This window comes from Leuresthes tenuis, unplaced genomic scaffold (assembly GCF_036924035.1).
Source record: "Leuresthes tenuis unplaced genomic scaffold, fLeuTen1.0.hap1 SCAF_8, whole genome shotgun sequence".
Lineage (NCBI taxonomy): Eukaryota > Metazoa > Chordata > Actinopteri > Atheriniformes > Atherinopsidae > Leuresthes > Leuresthes tenuis.
The window spans coordinates 765,502-782,767 of NW_027325362.1; the positions used below are offsets into that span (position 1 = coordinate 765,502).

General features: G+C 49.2%; 1 protein-coding gene across 4 annotated transcripts in view; it reads right to left on the reverse strand.

The window, feature by feature from the left end:
• The window catches only part of nfkb2 (nuclear factor of kappa light polypeptide gene enhancer in B-cells 2 (p49/p100)), a 36,211-nt gene that overhangs the window by 698 nt on the left and 18,247 nt on the right, over positions 1-17,266 (reverse strand). For 3 of the 4 annotated variants that reach the window (XM_072390454.1, XM_072390453.1, XM_072390452.1), the window contains exons 10-24: positions 16,254-16,358; positions 16,021-16,109; positions 15,345-15,483; positions 15,073-15,201; positions 14,752-14,925; positions 14,528-14,669; positions 14,267-14,381; positions 4,451-4,658; positions 4,200-4,369; positions 4,005-4,107; positions 3,251-3,417; positions 2,739-2,820; positions 2,491-2,660; positions 580-691; positions 1-132 (exon numbers count right to left, since the gene is read on the reverse strand). The exon at positions 1-132 is cut by the window's left edge and continues 698 nt beyond it. In XM_072390454.1, the coding sequence (XP_072246555.1) occupies positions 62-132; positions 580-691; positions 2,491-2,660; positions 2,739-2,820; positions 3,251-3,417; positions 4,005-4,107; positions 4,200-4,369; positions 4,451-4,658; positions 14,267-14,381; positions 14,528-14,669; positions 14,752-14,925; positions 15,073-15,201; positions 15,345-15,483; positions 16,021-16,109; positions 16,254-16,358 (1,976 nt within the window). In that variant the 3' untranslated portion in view covers positions 1-61. The remainder of the gene's footprint in view (positions 133-579; positions 692-2,490; positions 2,661-2,738; positions 2,821-3,250; positions 3,418-4,004; positions 4,108-4,199; positions 4,370-4,450; positions 4,659-14,266; positions 14,382-14,527; positions 14,670-14,751; positions 14,926-15,072; positions 15,202-15,344; positions 15,484-16,020; positions 16,110-16,253; positions 16,359-17,266) is intronic. The other variant, XM_072390455.1, reaches the window with a different exon arrangement.

Sequence of the window (17,266 nt, forward strand, 5' to 3'; positions counted from 1 at the left end):
GTTTGAGACGTAGCTCCGCCCCCTGCAGGAAACTCATCTCAGTGTCTTTGTTTCCTGCTCGTCACTGATTGGCCACAGGCTGCTCCTCCTCCTCCATTGGTTGGCTGCCAAATCCGCTGTCGACCGTGGCATCTGATTGGACAGAAATGATTGAACAAGGTGAGTAAAACCTTCAAATCGCAGAGTTTTACTCTCTGGAGCTGCTTTTTGAGACGTTTGAGGAACACAATCGAAACATGAAGAAGAAGAGACTTCAGGGCAGAAGAAGACAGATGTGGAAGGTTTTTACTGAGCGGAGAACAGAAACAGGAAGTAAACCTTTAACCTTTAACCTTTATGGAGAACTGAGACTTTAACTCATAGGTTCGCTCACACAGAAAAACTCCCAGAATCCTTCTGGGACACGAGGCTCCCCAAAGCCTCCCCCAGGTGCATGCTGGGTAAACTGGGCGGACAGGTGCGCACGCTGAGAAACCGCCGTGATGTCACACGGGTCTGTTCCTAAGGTAACGCCACACCAACCTTTCCAACACGTGTCTCACGTGCACACACTCACGTGCACGTGGCTGTGAGCGTTACCTGTGCTGTGCTTGTCGTCTCGTAGCTCCGTGTTCCTCAACAGCCGGACGCCTTCTGTCAGACCGAGAGACTGAAGAGCTTCAACCAGTCCTTCCACTGGACCTCCTCCGAGCTGCAAACACACACACACACACGCACGCACACACACACACACACACACACACACACACAGAGACACACACAGAGACACACACACACAGAGACACACACACACACACACAGAGACACACACACACACACACACACACACACACACACACACACACAGAGACACAGAGACACACACACACACACACACACACACACACACACACACACACACACACACACACACACACACACACACACACACACACAGAGACACACACACACACACACACACACACACACACACATGCACACACACACAGACACACAGAAAACAGGTGAGTCTGTCAGTGACATCATCTTGATCAGTCGATCAGAAGAAGTTTAACTTTTAACTCTTCTTCTGTGATATAACTACAGTGCCCCCTGCTGTCAGGAGGGCGGTGCTGCAGCAGGTGTGTGTTACAGCAGGTGTGTGTTACAGCAGGTGTGTGTTACAGCAGGTGTGTTACAGCAGGTGTGTGTTACAGCAGGTGTGTTACAGCAGGTGTGTTACAGCAGGTGTGTGTTACAGCAGGTGTGTTACAGCAGGTGTGTTACAGCAGGTGTGTTACAGCAGGTGTGTTACAGCAGGTGTGTGTTACAGCAGGTGTGTTACAGCAGGTGTGTGTTACAGCAGGTGTGTTACAGCAGGTGTGTGTTACAGCAGGTGTGTGTTACAGCAGGTGTGTTACAGCAGGTGTGTGTTACAGCAGGTGTGTTACAGCAGGTGTGTTACAGCAGGTGTGTGTTACAGCAGGTGTGTTACAGCAGGTGTGTTACAGCAGGTGTGTTACAGCAGGTGTGTGTTACAGCAGGTGTGTGTTACAGCAGGTGTGTGTTACAGCAGGTGTGTGTTACAGCAGGTGTGTGTTACAGCAGGTGTGTGTTACAGCAGGTATGTGTTACAGCAGGTGTGTTACAGCAGGTGTGTGTTACAGCAGGTGTGTGTTACAGCAGGTGTGTGTTACAGCAGGTGTGTGTTACAGCAGGTGTGTTACAGCAGGTGTGTGTTACAGCAGGTATGTGTTACAGCAGGTGTGTTACAGCAGGTGTGTGTTACAGCAGGTGTGTTACAGCAGGTGTGTTACAGCAGGTGTGTGTTACAGCAGGTGTGTGTTACAGCAGGTGTGTGTTACAGCAGGTGTGTTACAGCAGGTGTGTGTTACAGCAGGTGTGTGTTACAGCAGGTGTGTGTTACAGCAGGTGTGTTACAGCAGGTGTGTGTTACAGCAGGTGTGTTACAGCAGGTGTGTGTTACAGCAGGTGTGTTTTACAGCAGGTGTGTGTTACAGCAGGTGTGTGTTACAGCAGGTGTGTGTTACAGCAGGTGTGTGTTACAGCAGGTGTGTGTTACAGCAGGTGTGTGTTACAGCAGGTGTGTGTTACAGCAGGTGTGTGTTACAGCAGGTGTGTGTTACAGCAGGTGTGTGTTACAGCAGGTGTGTTACAGCAGGTGTGTGTTACAGCAGGTGTGTGTTACAGCAGGTGTGTGTTACAGCAGGTGTGTGTTACAGCAGGTGTGTTACAGCAGGTGTGTGTTACAGCAGGTGTGTGTTACAGCAGGTGTGTTACAGCAGGTGTGTGTTACAGCAGGTGTGTTACAGCAGGTGTGTTACAGCAGGTGTGTTACAGCAGGTGTGTGTTACAGCAGGTGTGTTACAGCAGGTGTGTTACAGCAGGTGTGTGTTACAGCAGGTGTGTGTTACAGCAGGTGTGTGTTACAGCAGGTGTGTTACAGCAGGTGTGTGTTACAGCAGGTGTGTTACAGCAGGTGTGTGTTACCTTGTAGTGCTGCAGCAGGTGGTGGCAGGGCGTGGGGCTGTCCTGGTACAGGTGAGTCAGCGTCATCATGCCCAGCTTCTCCGCCAGCTTCACCCACGGAACGTCTCCGACACTCAGGACCTCCACCAGCCGGGTCAGCGTGTCCTCGCCCAGCGCCGCGTTCTCGCCTTCTGCGGCAGATTCAGGTGACGTCAGACGACTGAAGACACTTTGAAAAGTTTCAGGCCAACAGGCGGCGTGTGACGCACCTTCGCTGCTGCTCGCTTTGATCTTCTTACTGGCGTGGCGAGTCCCCCACGGTCTCTGGTCTGAGTTCAACAGGTTCCTCACCTGAGGGGAGGAGAGGAGGCGAGGAGGAGAGAAGGAGAGGAGAGGAGGTGAGGAGAGGAAGAGACAAGGAGAGGAGGTGAGGAAAAGGAGAGGAGGAGAGGAGGAGGGGAAAAGGACAGGAGGTGAGGAGAGGAAGAGACAAGGAGAGGAGGTGAGGAGGTGAGGAATAGGAGAGGAGGCGAGGAGGAGGGGAGGAGGCGAGGAGGTGAGGAGGAGAGGAGACAAGGAGAGGAGGCGAGGAGGTGAGGAAAAGGAGAGGAGAGGAGAGGAAGAGACAAGGAGAGGAGACAAGGAGAGGAGGCGAGGAGGTGAGGAGAGGAGACAAGGAGAGGAGGCGAGGAGGTGAGGAGAGGAAGAGACAAGGACAGGAGGTGAGGAGGAGAGGAAGAGCGGAGGAGACAAGGAGTCATTTTGAAGGTACGATCATTACCTTCTGGCAGGTGGCGAGGTGCAGAGGGGTGTGGCCTCCAGCGGGTCTTTTACGAGTGTTGATTGGTTGGCAGGCGGCCTCCGTCTCTCTGATTGGTTCGTCCTGGTCTTCATCTGATGATGAGCTGAAGAAGAGCGGCTCGTCGTTCTCCACGCTTTTGTCGGCACCTGAACGACAGTCCAGGTTAAGTACATGTTGGCGTGTTGGCGTGTTTGAATGATTGCATGTTGGCGTGTTGTGCGTTGGCGTGTTTGCATGTTGGCGTGTTGTGCGTTGGCGTGTTTGAATGATTGCATGTTGGCGTGTTGTGCGTTGGCGTGTTTGCATGTTGGCGTGTTTGCATGTTGGCGTGTTTGCATGTTGGCGTGTTTGCATGTTGGCGTGTTGTGCGTTGGCGTGTTTGAATGATTGCATGTTGGCGTGTTGTGCGTTGGCGTGTTTGCATGTTGGTGTGTTTGCATGTTGGCGTGTTTGCATGTTGGCGTGTTTGCATGTTGGCGTGTTTGAATGATTGCATGTTGGCGTGTTGTGCGTTGGCGTGTTTGCATGTTGGTGTGTTTGCATGTTGGCGTGTTTGCATGTTGGTGTGTTTGCATGTTGGCGTGTTTGCATGTTGGCGTGTTTGCATGTTGGCGTGTTTGCATGTTGGCGTGTTTGCATGTTGGCGTGTTGTGCGTTGGCGTGTTTGCATGTTGGCGTGTTTGCATGTTGGCGTGTTTGCATGTTGGCGTGTTTGCATGTTTGCGTGTCTCACCTGCAGCGATGAGCATGGAGCACAGCGTTGGCGAGCCCTGGCTGGCGGCCAGGTGAAGCGGCGTGTTTCCTCCAAACGTACAGGCGTTGATGTCCGCCTTCAGCTGAGAACGACACACATCATGTCAAGGACTGATCCCAGGTGTGACCGGGTCATAGCCACGCCCCTCTGCACACCTGTCTGTGCGTTTCTTACCTCTGTGATGAGCATGCAGGCCACCTTGAACAGGTTCTCTCTGACAGCCAGATGGAGAGCTGTGTTCCCACTCTTAAGCTCAGGTGCGTTTATTTTGGCTCCGCCCTCCACAAGCAGACGGAGGCAGCGCTCGCCATCCCTCCTCACGGCCAGGTGCAGCGGATGAAGACCTGACAGACACAATCACAGAGTCTCAGTTTCAGCCTCAGACTGGGATTCTCAGAAGCTCCAGGTGCCTGATGTCCTCTCACCGTGGTAGTCAGGGGTGTTGACCAGGTGGGCATGGCGTTCTCCCAGGTGAGCCAGCATGAGGCGGAGTGTGTTGCTGTCTCCGGCAAGAGCTGCCAGGTGGAGCGGGTTGCGGCCGTCTTTGTCCTGCAAGCTGGGGTCGGCGCCGGCTCTCAGCAACAGCTCCACCACCTTCAGCTGCCGGGTGATCACCGCCAGGTGGAGAGGAGTCTGAGGTAAGCAAAGGGGGCGGAGTCAGCAGGATATTTACTCACCTGTGTCATGTGGTCGGTTGTGTTGTAACTACCTGTTTAAGGTGGTTGGTTGTGTTTTAACTACCTGTTGCAGGTGGTCGGTTGTGTTGTAACTACCTGTTGCAGGTGGTTGGTTGTGTTGTAACTACCTGTTGCAGGTGGTTGGTTGTGTTGTAACTACCTGTTGCAGGTGGTTGGTTGTGTTGTAACTACCTGTCTCAGGTGGTTGGTTGTGTTTTAACTACCTGTTGCAGGTGGTCGGTTGTGTTGTAACTACCTGTCTCAGGTGGTCGGTTGTGTTTTAACTACCTGTTGCGGGTGGTCGGTTGTGTTGTAACTACCTGTTGCGGGTGGTCGGTTGTGTTGTAACTACCTGTTTAAGGTGGTCGGTTGTGTTGTAACTACCTGTTGCGGGTGGTTGGTTGTGTTGTAACTACCTGTTGCAGGTGGTCGGTTGTGTTGTAACTACCTGTTGCAGGTGGTCGGTTGTGTTGTAACTACCTGTTGCAGGTGGTTGGTTGTGTTGTAACTACCTGTTGCAGGTGGTTGGTTGTGTTGTAACTACCTGTTTAAGGTGGTTGGTTGTGTTGTAACTACCTGTTGCAGGTGGTCGGTTGTGTTGTAACTACCTGTTGCAGGTGGTTGGTTGTGTTGTAACTACCTGTTGAAGGTGGTCGGTTGTGTTGTAACTACCTGTTGCAGGTGGTTGGTTGTGTTGTAACTACCTGTTGCAGGTGGTTGGTTGTGTTGTAACTACCTGTTGCAGGTGGTTGGTTGTGTTGTAACTACCTGTTTAAGGTGGTTGGTTGTGTTGTAACTACCTGTTGCAGGTGGTTGGTTGTGTTGTAACTACCTGTTGCAGGTGGTTGGTTGTGTTGTAACTACCTGTTGCAGGTGGTTGGTTGTGTTGTAACTACCTGTTGCAGGTGGTTGGTTGTGTTGTAACTACCTGTTGCAGGTGGTCGGTTGTGTTGTAACTACCTGTTTAAGGTGGTTGGTTGTGTTGTAACTACCTGTTGCAGGTGGTTAGTTGTGTTGTAACTACCTGTCTCAGGTGGTTGGTTGTGTTGTAACTACCTGTCTCAGGTGGTTGGTTGTGTTGTAACTACCTGTTGCAGGTGGTTGGTTGTGTTGTAACTACCTGTTGCAGGTGGTTGGTTGTGTTGTAACTACCTGTTGAAGGTGGTCGGTTGTGTTGTAACTACCTGTTGCAGGTGGTCGGTTGTGTTGTAACTACCTGTTGCAGGTGGTCGGTTGTGTTGTAACTACCTGTTGCAGGTGGTCGGTTGTGTTGTAACTACCTGTTGCAGGTGGTCGGTTGTGTTGTAACTACCTGTTGCAGGTGGTCGGTTGTGTTGTAACTACCTGTTTAAGGTGGTTGGTTGTGTTGTAACTACCTGTTGAAGGTGGTTGGTTGTGTTGTAACTACCTGTTTAAGGTGGTCGGTTGTGTTGTAACTACCTGTTGCAGGTGGTCGGTTGTGTTGTAACTACCTGTTGCAGGTGGTCGGTTGTGTTGTAACTACCTGTTTAAGGTGGTTGGTTGTGTTGTAACTACCTGTTGAAGGTGGTTGGTTGTGTTGTAACTACCTGTTTAAGGTGGTCGGTTGTGTTGTAACTACCTGTTGCAGGATGTTGGTTGTGTTGTAACTACCTGTTTAAGGTGGTCGGTTGTGTTGTAACTACCTGTTTAAGGTGGTTGGTTGTGTTGTAACTACCTGTTGCGGGTGGTCGGTTGTGTTGTAACTACCTGTTTAAGGTGGTTGGTTGTGTTGTAACTACCTGTTGCAGGTGGTTGGTTGTGTTGTAACTACCTGTTGCAGGTGGTTGGTTGTGTTGTAACTACCTGTTGCAGGTGGTTGGTTGTGTTGTAACTACCTGTTTAAGGTGGTTGGTTGTGTTGTAACTACCTGTTTAAGGTGGTCGGTTGTGTTGTAACTACCTGTTGCAGGATGTTGGTTGTGTTGTAACTACCTGTTTAAGGTGGTCGGTTGTGTTGTAACTACCTGTTTAAGGTGGTTGGTTGTGTTGTAACTACCTGTTGCGGGTGGTCGGTTGTGTTGTAACTACCTGTTTAAGGTGGTTGGTTGTGTTGTAACTACCTGTTGCAGGTGGTTGGTTGTGTTGTAACTACCTGTTGCAGGTGGTTGGTTGTGTTGTAACTACCTGTTGCAGGTGGTTGGTTGTGTTGTAACTACCTGTTTAAGGTGGTTGGTTGTGTTGTAACTACCTGTTGAAGGTGGTTGGTTGTGTTGTAACTACCTGTTTAAGGTGGTCGGTTGTGTTGTAACTACCTGTTGCAGGTGGTCGGTTGTGTTGTAACTACCTGTTGCAGGTGGTCGGTTGTGTTGTAACTACCTGTTTAAGGTGGTTGGTTGTGTTGTAACTACCTGTTGAAGGTGGTTGGTTGTGTTGTAACTACCTGTTTAAGGTGGTCGGTTGTGTTGTAACTACCTGTTGCAGGATGTTGGTTGTGTTGTAACTACCTGTTTAAGGTGGTCGGTTGTGTTGTAACTACCTGTTTAAGGTGGTTGGTTGTGTTGTAACTACCTGTTGCGGGTGGTCGGTTGTGTTGTAACTACCTGTTTAAGGTGGTTGGTTGTGTTGTAACTACCTGTTGCAGGTGGTTGGTTGTGTTGTAACTACCTGTTGCAGGTGGTTGGTTGTGTTGTAACTACCTGTTGCAGGTGGTTGGTTGTGTTGTAACTACCTGTTTAAGGTGGTTGGTTGTGTTGTAACTACCTGTTGCGGGTGGTCGGTTGTGTTGTAACTATCTGTTGCAGGTGGTTGGTTGTGTTGTAACTACCTGTTGCAGGTGGTTGGTTGTGTTGTAACTACCTGTTGCAGGTGGTTGGTTGTGTTGTAACTACCTGTTGCGGGTGGTCGGTTGTGTTGTAACTACCTGTTTAAGGTGGTCGGTTGTGTTGTAACTACCTGTTGCGGGTGGTCGGTTGTGTTATAACTACCTGTTGCAGGTGGTTGGTTGTGTTGTAACTACCTGTTTAAGGTGGTTGGTTGTGTTGTAACTACCTGTTGCAGGTGGTTGGTTGTGTTGTAACTACCTGTTGCAGGTGGTTGGTTGTGTTGTAACTACCTGTTTAAGGTGGTTGGTTGTGTTGTAACTACCTGTTGCAGGTGGTCGGTTGTGTTGTAACTACCTGTTGCAGGTGGTTGGTTGTGTTGTAACTACCTGTTGAAGGTGGTCGGTTGTGTTGTAACTACCTGTTGCAGGTGGTTGGTTGTGTTGTAACTACCTGTTGCAGGTGGTTGGTTGTGTTGTAACTACCTGTTGCAGGTGGTTGGTTGTGTTGTAACTACCTGTTTAAGGTGGTTGGTTGTGTTGTAACTACCTGTTGCAGGTGGTTGGTTGTGTTGTAACTACCTGTTGCAGGTGGTTGGTTGTGTTGTAACTACCTGTTGCAGGTGGTTGGTTGTGTTGTAACTACCTGTTGCAGGTGGTTGGTTGTGTTGTAACTACCTGTTGCAGGTGGTCGGTTGTGTTGTAACTACCTGTTTAAGGTGGTTGGTTGTGTTGTAACTACCTGTTGCAGGTGGTTAGTTGTGTTGTAACTACCTGTCTCAGGTGGTTGGTTGTGTTGTAACTACCTGTCTCAGGTGGTTGGTTGTGTTGTAACTACCTGTTGCAGGTGGTTGGTTGTGTTGTAACTACCTGTTGCAGGTGGTTGGTTGTGTTGTAACTACCTGTTGAAGGTGGTCGGTTGTGTTGTAACTACCTGTTGCAGGTGGTCGGTTGTGTTGTAACTACCTGTTGCAGGTGGTCGGTTGTGTTGTAACTACCTGTTGCAGGTGGTCGGTTGTGTTGTAACTACCTGTTGCAGGTGGTCGGTTGTGTTGTAACTACCTGTTGCAGGTGGTCGGTTGTGTTGTAACTACCTGTTTAAGGTGGTTGGTTGTGTTGTAACTACCTGTTGAAGGTGGTTGGTTGTGTTGTAACTACCTGTTTAAGGTGGTCGGTTGTGTTGTAACTACCTGTTGCAGGTGGTCGGTTGTGTTGTAACTACCTGTTGCAGGTGGTCGGTTGTGTTGTAACTACCTGTTTAAGGTGGTTGGTTGTGTTGTAACTACCTGTTGAAGGTGGTTGGTTGTGTTGTAACTACCTGTTTAAGGTGGTCGGTTGTGTTGTAACTACCTGTTGCAGGATGTTGGTTGTGTTGTAACTACCTGTTTAAGGTGGTCGGTTGTGTTGTAACTACCTGTTTAAGGTGGTTGGTTGTGTTGTAACTACCTGTTGCGGGTGGTCGGTTGTGTTGTAACTACCTGTTTAAGGTGGTTGGTTGTGTTGTAACTACCTGTTGCAGGTGGTTGGTTGTGTTGTAACTACCTGTTGCAGGTGGTTGGTTGTGTTGTAACTACCTGTTGCAGGTGGTTGGTTGTGTTGTAACTACCTGTTTAAGGTGGTTGGTTGTGTTGTAACTACCTGTTGCGGGTGGTCGGTTGTGTTGTAACTATCTGTTGCAGGTGGTTGGTTGTGTTGTAACTACCTGTTGCAGGTGGTTGGTTGTGTTGTAACTACCTGTTGCAGGTGGTTGGTTGTGTTGTAACTACCTGTTGCGGGTGGTCGGTTGTGTTGTAACTACCTGTTTAAGGTGGTCGGTTGTGTTGTAACTACCTGTTGCGGGTGGTCGGTTGTGTTATAACTACCTGTTGCAGGTGGTTGGTTGTGTTGTAACTACCTGTTTAAGGTGGTTGGTTGTGTTGTAACTACCTGTTGCAGGTGGTTGGTTGTGTTGTAACTACCTGTTGCAGGTGGTTGGTTGTGTTGTAACTACCTGTTTAAGGTGGTTGGTTGTGTTGTAACTACCTGTTGCAGGTGGTCGGTTGTGTTGTAACTACCTGTTGCAGGTGGTCGGTTGTGTTGTAACTACCTGTTGAAGGTGGTCGGTTGTGTTGTAACTACCTGTTGCAGGTGGTAGGTTGTGTTGTAACTACCTGTTGCAGGTGGTTGGTTGTGTTGTAACTACCTGTTGCAGGTGGTTGGTTGTGTTGTAACTACCTGTTTAAGGTGGTTGGTTGTGTTGTAACTACCTGTTGCAGGTGGTTGGTTGTGTTGTAACTACCTGTTGCAGGTGGTTGGTTGTGTTGTAACTACCTGTTGCAGGTGGTTGGTTGTGTTGTAACTACCTGTTGCAGGTGGTTGGTTGTGTTGTAACTACCTGTTGCAGGTGGTCGGTTGTGTTGTAACTACCTGTTTAAGGTGGTTGGTTGTGTTGTAACTACCTGTTGCAGGTGGTTAGTTGTGTTGTAACTACCTGTCTCAGGTGGTTGGTTGTGTTGTAACTACCTGTCTCAGGTGGTTGGTTGTGTTGTAACTACCTGTTGCAGGTGGTTGGTTGTGTTGTAACTACCTGTTGCAGGTGGTTGGTTGTGTTGTAACTACCTGTTGCAGGTGGTTGGTTGTGTTGTAACTACCTGTTGCAGGTGGTCGGTTGTGTTGTAACTACCTGTTGCAGGTGGTTGGTTGTGTTGTAACTACCTGTTGCAGGTGGTTGGTTGTGTTGTAACTACCTGTTGCAGGTGGTTGGTTGTGTTGTAACTACCTGTTGCAGGTGGTTGGTTGTGTTGTAACTACCTGTTTAAGGTGGTTGGTTGTGTTGTAACTACCTGTTGCAGGTGGTTGGTTGTGTTGTAACTACCTGTTGCAGGTGGTTGGTTGTGTTGTAACTACCTGTTTAAGGTGGTTGGTTGTGTTGTAACTACCTGTTGCAGGTGGTCGGTTGTGTTGTAACTACCTGTTGCAGGTGGTTGGTTGTGTTGTAACTACCTGTTGAAGGTGGTCGGTTGTGTTGTAACTACCTGTTGCAGGTGGTTGGTTGTGTTGTAACTACCTGTTGCAGGTGGTTGGTTGTGTTGTAACTACCTGTTGCAGGTGGTTGGTTGTGTTGTAACTACCTGTTGCAGGTGGTTGGTTGTGTTGTAACTACCTGTTTAAGGTGGTTGGTTGTGTTGTAACTACCTGTTGCAGGTGGTTGGTTGTGTTGTAACTACCTGTTGCAGGTGGTTGGTTGTGTTGTAACTACCTGTTGCAGGTGGTTGGTTGTGTTGTAACTACCTGTTGCAGGTGGTCGGTTGTGTTGTAACTACCTGTTTAAGGTGGTTGGTTGTGTTGTAACTACCTGTTGCAGGTGGTTAGTTGTGTTGTAACTACCTGTCTCAGGTGGTTGGTTGTGTTGTAACTACCTGTTGCAGGTGGTCGGTTGTGTTGTAACTACCTGTTTAAGGTGGTTGGTTGTGTTGTAACTACCTGTTGCAGGTGGTTGGTTGTGTTGTAACTACCTGTTGCAGGTGGTTGGTTGTGTTGTAACTACCTGTTTAAGGTGGTTGGTTGTGTTGTAACTACCTGTTGCAGGTGGTCGGTTGTGTTGTAACTACCTGTTGCAGGTGGTTGGTTGTGTTGTAACTACCTGTTGAAGGTGGTCGGTTGTGTTGTAACTACCTGTTGCAGGTGGTTGGTTGTGTTGTAACTACCTGTTGCAGGTGGTTGGTTGTGTTGTAACTACCTGTTGCAGGTGGTTGGTTGTGTTGTAACTACCTGTTTAAGGTGGTTGGTTGTGTTGTAACTACCTGTTGCAGGTGGTTGGTTGTGTTGTAACTACCTGTTGCAGGTGGTTGGTTGTGTTGTAACTACCTGTTGCAGGTGGTTGGTTGTGTTGTAACTACCTGTTGCAGGTGGTTGGTTGTGTTGTAACTACCTGTTGCAGGTGGTCGGTTGTGTTGTAACTACCTGTTTAAGGTGGTTGGTTGTGTTGTAACTACCTGTTGCAGGTGGTTAGTTGTGTTGTAACTACCTGTCTCAGGTGGTTGGTTGTGTTGTAACTACCTGTCTCAGGTGGTTGGTTGTGTTGTAACTACCTGTTGCAGGTGGTTGGTTGTGTTGTAACTACCTGTTGCAGGTGGTTGGTTGTGTTGTAACTACCTGTTGCAGGTGGTTGGTTGTGTTGTAACTACCTGTTGCAGGTGGTCGGTTGTGTTGTAACTACCTGTTGCAGGTGGTTGGTTGTGTTGTAACTACCTGTTGCAGGTGGTTGGTTGTGTTGTAACTACCTGTTGCAGGTGGTTGGTTGTGTTGTAACTACCTGTTGCAGGTGGTTGGTTGTGTTGTAACTACCTGTTTAAGGTGGTTGGTTGTGTTGTAACTACCTGTTGCAGGTGGTTGGTTGTGTTGTAACTACCTGTTGCAGGTGGTTGGTTGTGTTGTAACTACCTGTTTAAGGTGGTTGGTTGTGTTGTAACTACCTGTTGCAGGTGGTCGGTTGTGTTGTAACTACCTGTTGCAGGTGGTTGGTTGTGTTGTAACTACCTGTTGAAGGTGGTCGGTTGTGTTGTAACTACCTGTTGCAGGTGGTTGGTTGTGTTGTAACTACCTGTTGCAGGTGGTTGGTTGTGTTGTAACTACCTGTTGCAGGTGGTTGGTTGTGTTGTAACTACCTGTTGCAGGTGGTTGGTTGTGTTGTAACTACCTGTTTAAGGTGGTTGGTTGTGTTGTAACTACCTGTTGCAGGTGGTTGGTTGTGTTGTAACTACCTGTTGCAGGTGGTTGGTTGTGTTGTAACTACCTGTTGCAGGTGGTTGGTTGTGTTGTAACTACCTGTTGCAGGTGGTCGGTTGTGTTGTAACTACCTGTTTAAGGTGGTTGGTTGTGTTGTAACTACCTGTTGCAGGTGGTTAGTTGTGTTGTAACTACCTGTCTCAGGTGGTTGGTTGTGTTGTAACTACCTGTCTCAGGTGGTTGGTTGTGTTGTAACTACCTGTTGCAGGTGGTTGGTTGTGTTGTAACTACCTGTTGCAGGTGGTTGGTTGTGTTGTAACTACCTGTTGCAGGTGGTCGGTTGTGTTGTAACTACCTGTTGCAGGTGGTTGGTTGTGTTGTAACTACCTGTTGCAGGTGGTCGGTTGTGTTGTAACTACCTGTTTAAGGTGGTTGGTTGTGTTGTAACTACCTGTTGCAGGTGGTTGGTTGTGTTGTAACTACCTGTTGCAGGTGGTTGGTTGTGTTGTAACTACCTGTTGCAGGTGGTTGGTTGTGTTGTAACTACCTGTTTAAGGTGGTTGGTTGTGTTGTAACTACCTGTTGCAGGTGGTTGGTTGTGTTGTAACTACCTGTTGCAGGTGGTTGGTTGTGTTGTAACTACCTGTTGCAGGTGGTTGGTTGTGTTGTAACTACCTGTTGCAGGTGGTTGGTTGTGTTGTAACTACCTGTTGCAGGTGGTCGGTTGTGTTGTAACTACCTGTTTAAGGTGGTTGGTTGTGTTGTAACTACCTGTTGCAGGTGGTTAGTTGTGTTGTAACTACCTGTCTCAGGTGGTTGGTTGTGTTGTAACTACCTGTCTCAGGTGGTTGGTTGTGTTGTAACTACCTGTTGCAGGTGGTTGGTTGTGTTGTAACTACCTGTTGCAGGTGGTTGGTTGTGTTGTAACTACCTGTTGCAGGTGGTTGGTTGTGTTGTAACTACCTGTTGCAGGTGGTCGGTTGTGTTGTAACTACCTGTCTCAGGTGGTCGGTTGTGTTGTAACTACCTGTTGCAGGTGGTCGGTTGTGTTGTAACTACCTGTTGCAGGTGGTTGGTTGTGTTGTAACTACCTGTTGCAGGTGGTTGGTTGTGTTGTAACTACCTGTTGCAGGTGGTTGGTTGTGTTGTAACTACCTGTTTAAGGTGGTTGGTTGTGTTGTAACTACCTGTTGCAGGTGGTTGGTTGTGTTGTAACTACCTGTTGCAGGTGGTTGGTTGTGTTGTAACTACCTGTTTAAGGTGGTTGGTTGTGTTGTAACTACCTGTTGCAGGTGGTCGGTTGTGTTGTAACTACCTGTTGCAGGTGGTTGGTTGTGTTGTAACTACCTGTTGAAGGTGGTCGGTTGTGTTGTAACTACCTGTTGCAGGTGGTTGGTTGTGTTGTAACTACCTGTTGCAGGTGGTTGGTTGTGTTGTAACTACCTGTTGCAGGTGGTTGGTTGTGTTGTAACTACCTGTTGCAGGTGGTTGGTTGTGTTGTAACTACCTGTTTAAGGTGGTTGGTTGTGTTGTAACTACCTGTTGCAGGTGGTTGGTTGTGTTGTAACTACCTGTTGCAGGTGGTTGGTTGTGTTGTAACTACCTGTTGCAGGTGGTTGGTTGTGTTGTAACTACCTGTTGCAGGTGGTTGGTTGTGTTGTAACTACCTGTTGCAGGTGGTCGGTTGTGTTGTAACTACCTGTTTAAGGTGGTTGGTTGTGTTGTAACTACCTGTTGCAGGTGGTTGGTTGTGTTGTAACTACCTGTTGCAGGTGGTTGTGTTGTAACTACCTGTTGCAGGTGGTCGGTTGTGTTGTAACTACCTGTTGCAGGTGGTTGGTTGTGTTGTAACTACCTGTTGCAGGTGGTTGGTTGTGTTGTAACTACCTGTTGCAGGTGGTCGGTTGTGTTGTAACTACCTGTTGCAGGTGGTTGGTTGTGTTGTAACTACCTGTTGCAGGTGGTCGGTTGTGTTGTAACTACCTGTTTAAGGTGGTTGGTTGTGTTGTAACTACCTGTTGCAGGTGGTTGGTTGTGTTGTAACTACCTGTTGCAGGTGGTTGGTTGTGTTGTAACTACCTGTTGCAGGTGGTTGGTTGTGTTCAGGATGTTTAGCTGCTGGCTGCTCAGCAGAGTGTGGATAAGCTGCTGGATCACACCTGTCTGCTGGTGGATGATGGCCAGGTGTAACGGGCTGACAGGAAAGAAAACACCTGTTAACACCTTGTCAGAATAACAGGTGTGAACACCTGAATGCACCTCATTTATTATCAGCCAGATGCTGCAGACGACTGGTTCTGGTAAAGCTCTTAAATTCCCAGCAGCGTGAAGCAGACTCACGTGTCTCCGTTGGCGTCCTGGACGCCGCACAGGTGTCTCTGGAGGGCGAGGAGGATGCGGGCGTCCCCGGTGCTGCAGTACTGCAGCAGGGCGGCGGCGGTCTGCCGGGCGCTCTGAGACACTCTGCTGCTGAGGGTGGCGGCTGAGACACAACAACACATCTGTAAACATCAGCAGCAAACAAAGAGACAGAACAGCGCCGGTTCTGACCCGGTTCTTCTTACCGATGTGAAGCAGCTGCTGCTGCAGCGGCGAGCCCGTCTGTCCGCCACTCTGCTGCTGGGGGGTGGAGCCTGACATCTGAGCCCCGCCCCCTCCACTGAAGCCTGTGAAGCTTCCTGTGAAGAAAGATCCGCCTCCTCCTCCGACTCCGTTCATCTGCGGCTGGAACTGAAATCCTGCAGAAAAGGAGCAGATGTGGATCAGTGCGGTTCTGGTTCTGAGACGATCCAAAACCAGAATCTGCCTCCATCTTTGTTCACATTAAACCAGACTGAAGCTCTTCTTCATGCTTCTGTGGAGAACACCTTCATCAGGATTCATACCTCCTCCTCCTCCTGTAGCTCCTCCCCCTCCGAATCCCCCGGCTCCTCCCCCTCTTCCTCCTCCTCCTCCTCTCCAGGACTCATAGTGAGGCAGCGGTTTCTGCTTCTTCCTCAGTACCTCCTCTTTGTCTGAAAGACAGCAGGAGACGGTGGAAACTACAGACCAGTGGGAGGAAGAAGCTTCCTGTTTCAGCTTCATCACGCAGCAGCAACACGATGAAGATGAAAGTGTGAAGGTGATGGAAACGGGGGTTTCCATGGCAGGGACTGACCTTGGACCTGTGGGATGTAGGTGAACTGTTTTGGGTCGCTGCTGTCGCCGGCCTTCTTCCTCCTCAGCTGCAGGAAGACGGTGACGGGCCGCTCGATCTCTGTGCTGTGATAGGCCGGCGTTTTGAACACGATGGCGTACTAATGAGAGAGCAGAGGGTCGTGGAGACAGAAACGTGTCACTTCAGCTGAGATAAGCTCCGCCTCTTTCAGACTGGGAGTTAAATGACTTTTTAAAGCAGGTCTCGTTCATCTGAGTGTGAAGCTGACTGTGATGATTAAATATTCAGTTTGTTTTTAGGTTTTAATCGTGTTGTTCTGCTTATTCCTGGACTGCTTTTGGTGTCAGGAGTCAGTTCCCAACACTGACTTCCTCCCGTTCTCTTCATCCAGAGAACAGTCGTGTGTAAACAAATAAAAATCCAGATTATTAATGTGCTGAACGTCAGCAGCCGGTTTGAAGGAATTCCCCTCAGATGAGCCGCTGCCACCAAACATTTATCATTTCCTTCATGCAAATCAAGCTGTGACTCATTCAGCAGCTTTGGGTCTAAAAGGATTCGAGTTCATGTCCAAAATGAGTCGTTTCTCCTTTAAGACTCAGAGGGAAGAAGAGGGAATCTAACACCATCCGCTCTGTAGCAGCTGCTTTAACCTGATCTAACAAACACTCCTCACCTGTTTGTGGACGTCAGTGGGCGAGAAGTCCCCGAACGCCTCCCAGCCTCCCTCATCGTCCTCCTCGTAGAAACGAATCTCAATGTCATCTGAGGGCACAGCACAGAGGCATGATGGGATATGTGGAGCACAGCACAGAGGCATGATGGGAGATGTGGAGCACAGCACAGAGGCATGATGGGAGATGTGGAGTCCTGCACGGGCAGACTCTGGCGGCTGGAACTCGTTCTCACCTTTCTGGACTTTGTCACAGAGCAGGAAGATCTCGTCTCCTCCGAGCACCGAGCCGAACGTCTTATCCATCCGGGAGATCTTCAGGTTGGAGGCGTTGGGCGACTCTGCAGAAGGAAACAGACGAGGGACAAACCTGCTCCATCATCATCATTCTCCTCACATATAAAGCTCTTAATGACCGAGCTCCATCACATCTTAAAGATCTCACAGTTGGATATTTCCCCAACAGAGCACTTTGCTCTCAGGCTGCAGGTTTCCTTGTGGTTCCCAGAGTTTCTAAAAGCAGAATGGGAGGCAGAGCCTTCAGTTATCAGGCCCCTAAAAGCAGAATGGGAGGCAGAGTCTTCAGTTATCAGGCCCCTAAAAGCAGACTGGGAGGCAGAGCCTTCAGTTATCAGGCCCCTAAAAGCAGAATGGGAGGCAGAGCCTTCAGTTATCAGGCCCATAAAAGCAGAATGGGAGGCAGAGCCTTCAGTTATCAGGCCCCTAAAAGCAGAATGGGAGGCAGAGCCTTCAGTTATCAGGCCCCTAAAAGCGGAATGGGAGGCAGAGCCTTCAGTTATCAGGCCCCTAAAAGCGGAATGGGAGGCAGAGCCTTCAGTTATCAGGCCCCTAAAAGCAGAATGGGAGGCAGAGCCTTCAGTTATCAGGCCCCTAAAAGCAGAATGGGAGGCAGAGCCTTCAGTTATCAGGCCCCTAAAAGCAGAATGGGAGGCAGAGCCTTCAGTTATCAGGCCCCTAAAAGCAGAATGGGAGGCAGAGCCTTCAGTTATCAGGCCCCTAAAAGCAGAATGGGAGGCAGAGCCTTCAGTTATCAGGCCCCTAAAAGCAGAATGGGAGGCAGAGCCTTCAGTTATCAGGCCCCTAAAAGCAGAATGGGAGGCAGAGCCTTCAGTTATCAGGCCCCTAAAAGCAGAATGGGAGGCAGAGCCTTCAGTTATCAGGCCCCTAAAAGCAGAATGGGAGGCAGAGCCTTCAGTTATCAGGCCCCTAAAAGCAGAATGGGAGGCAG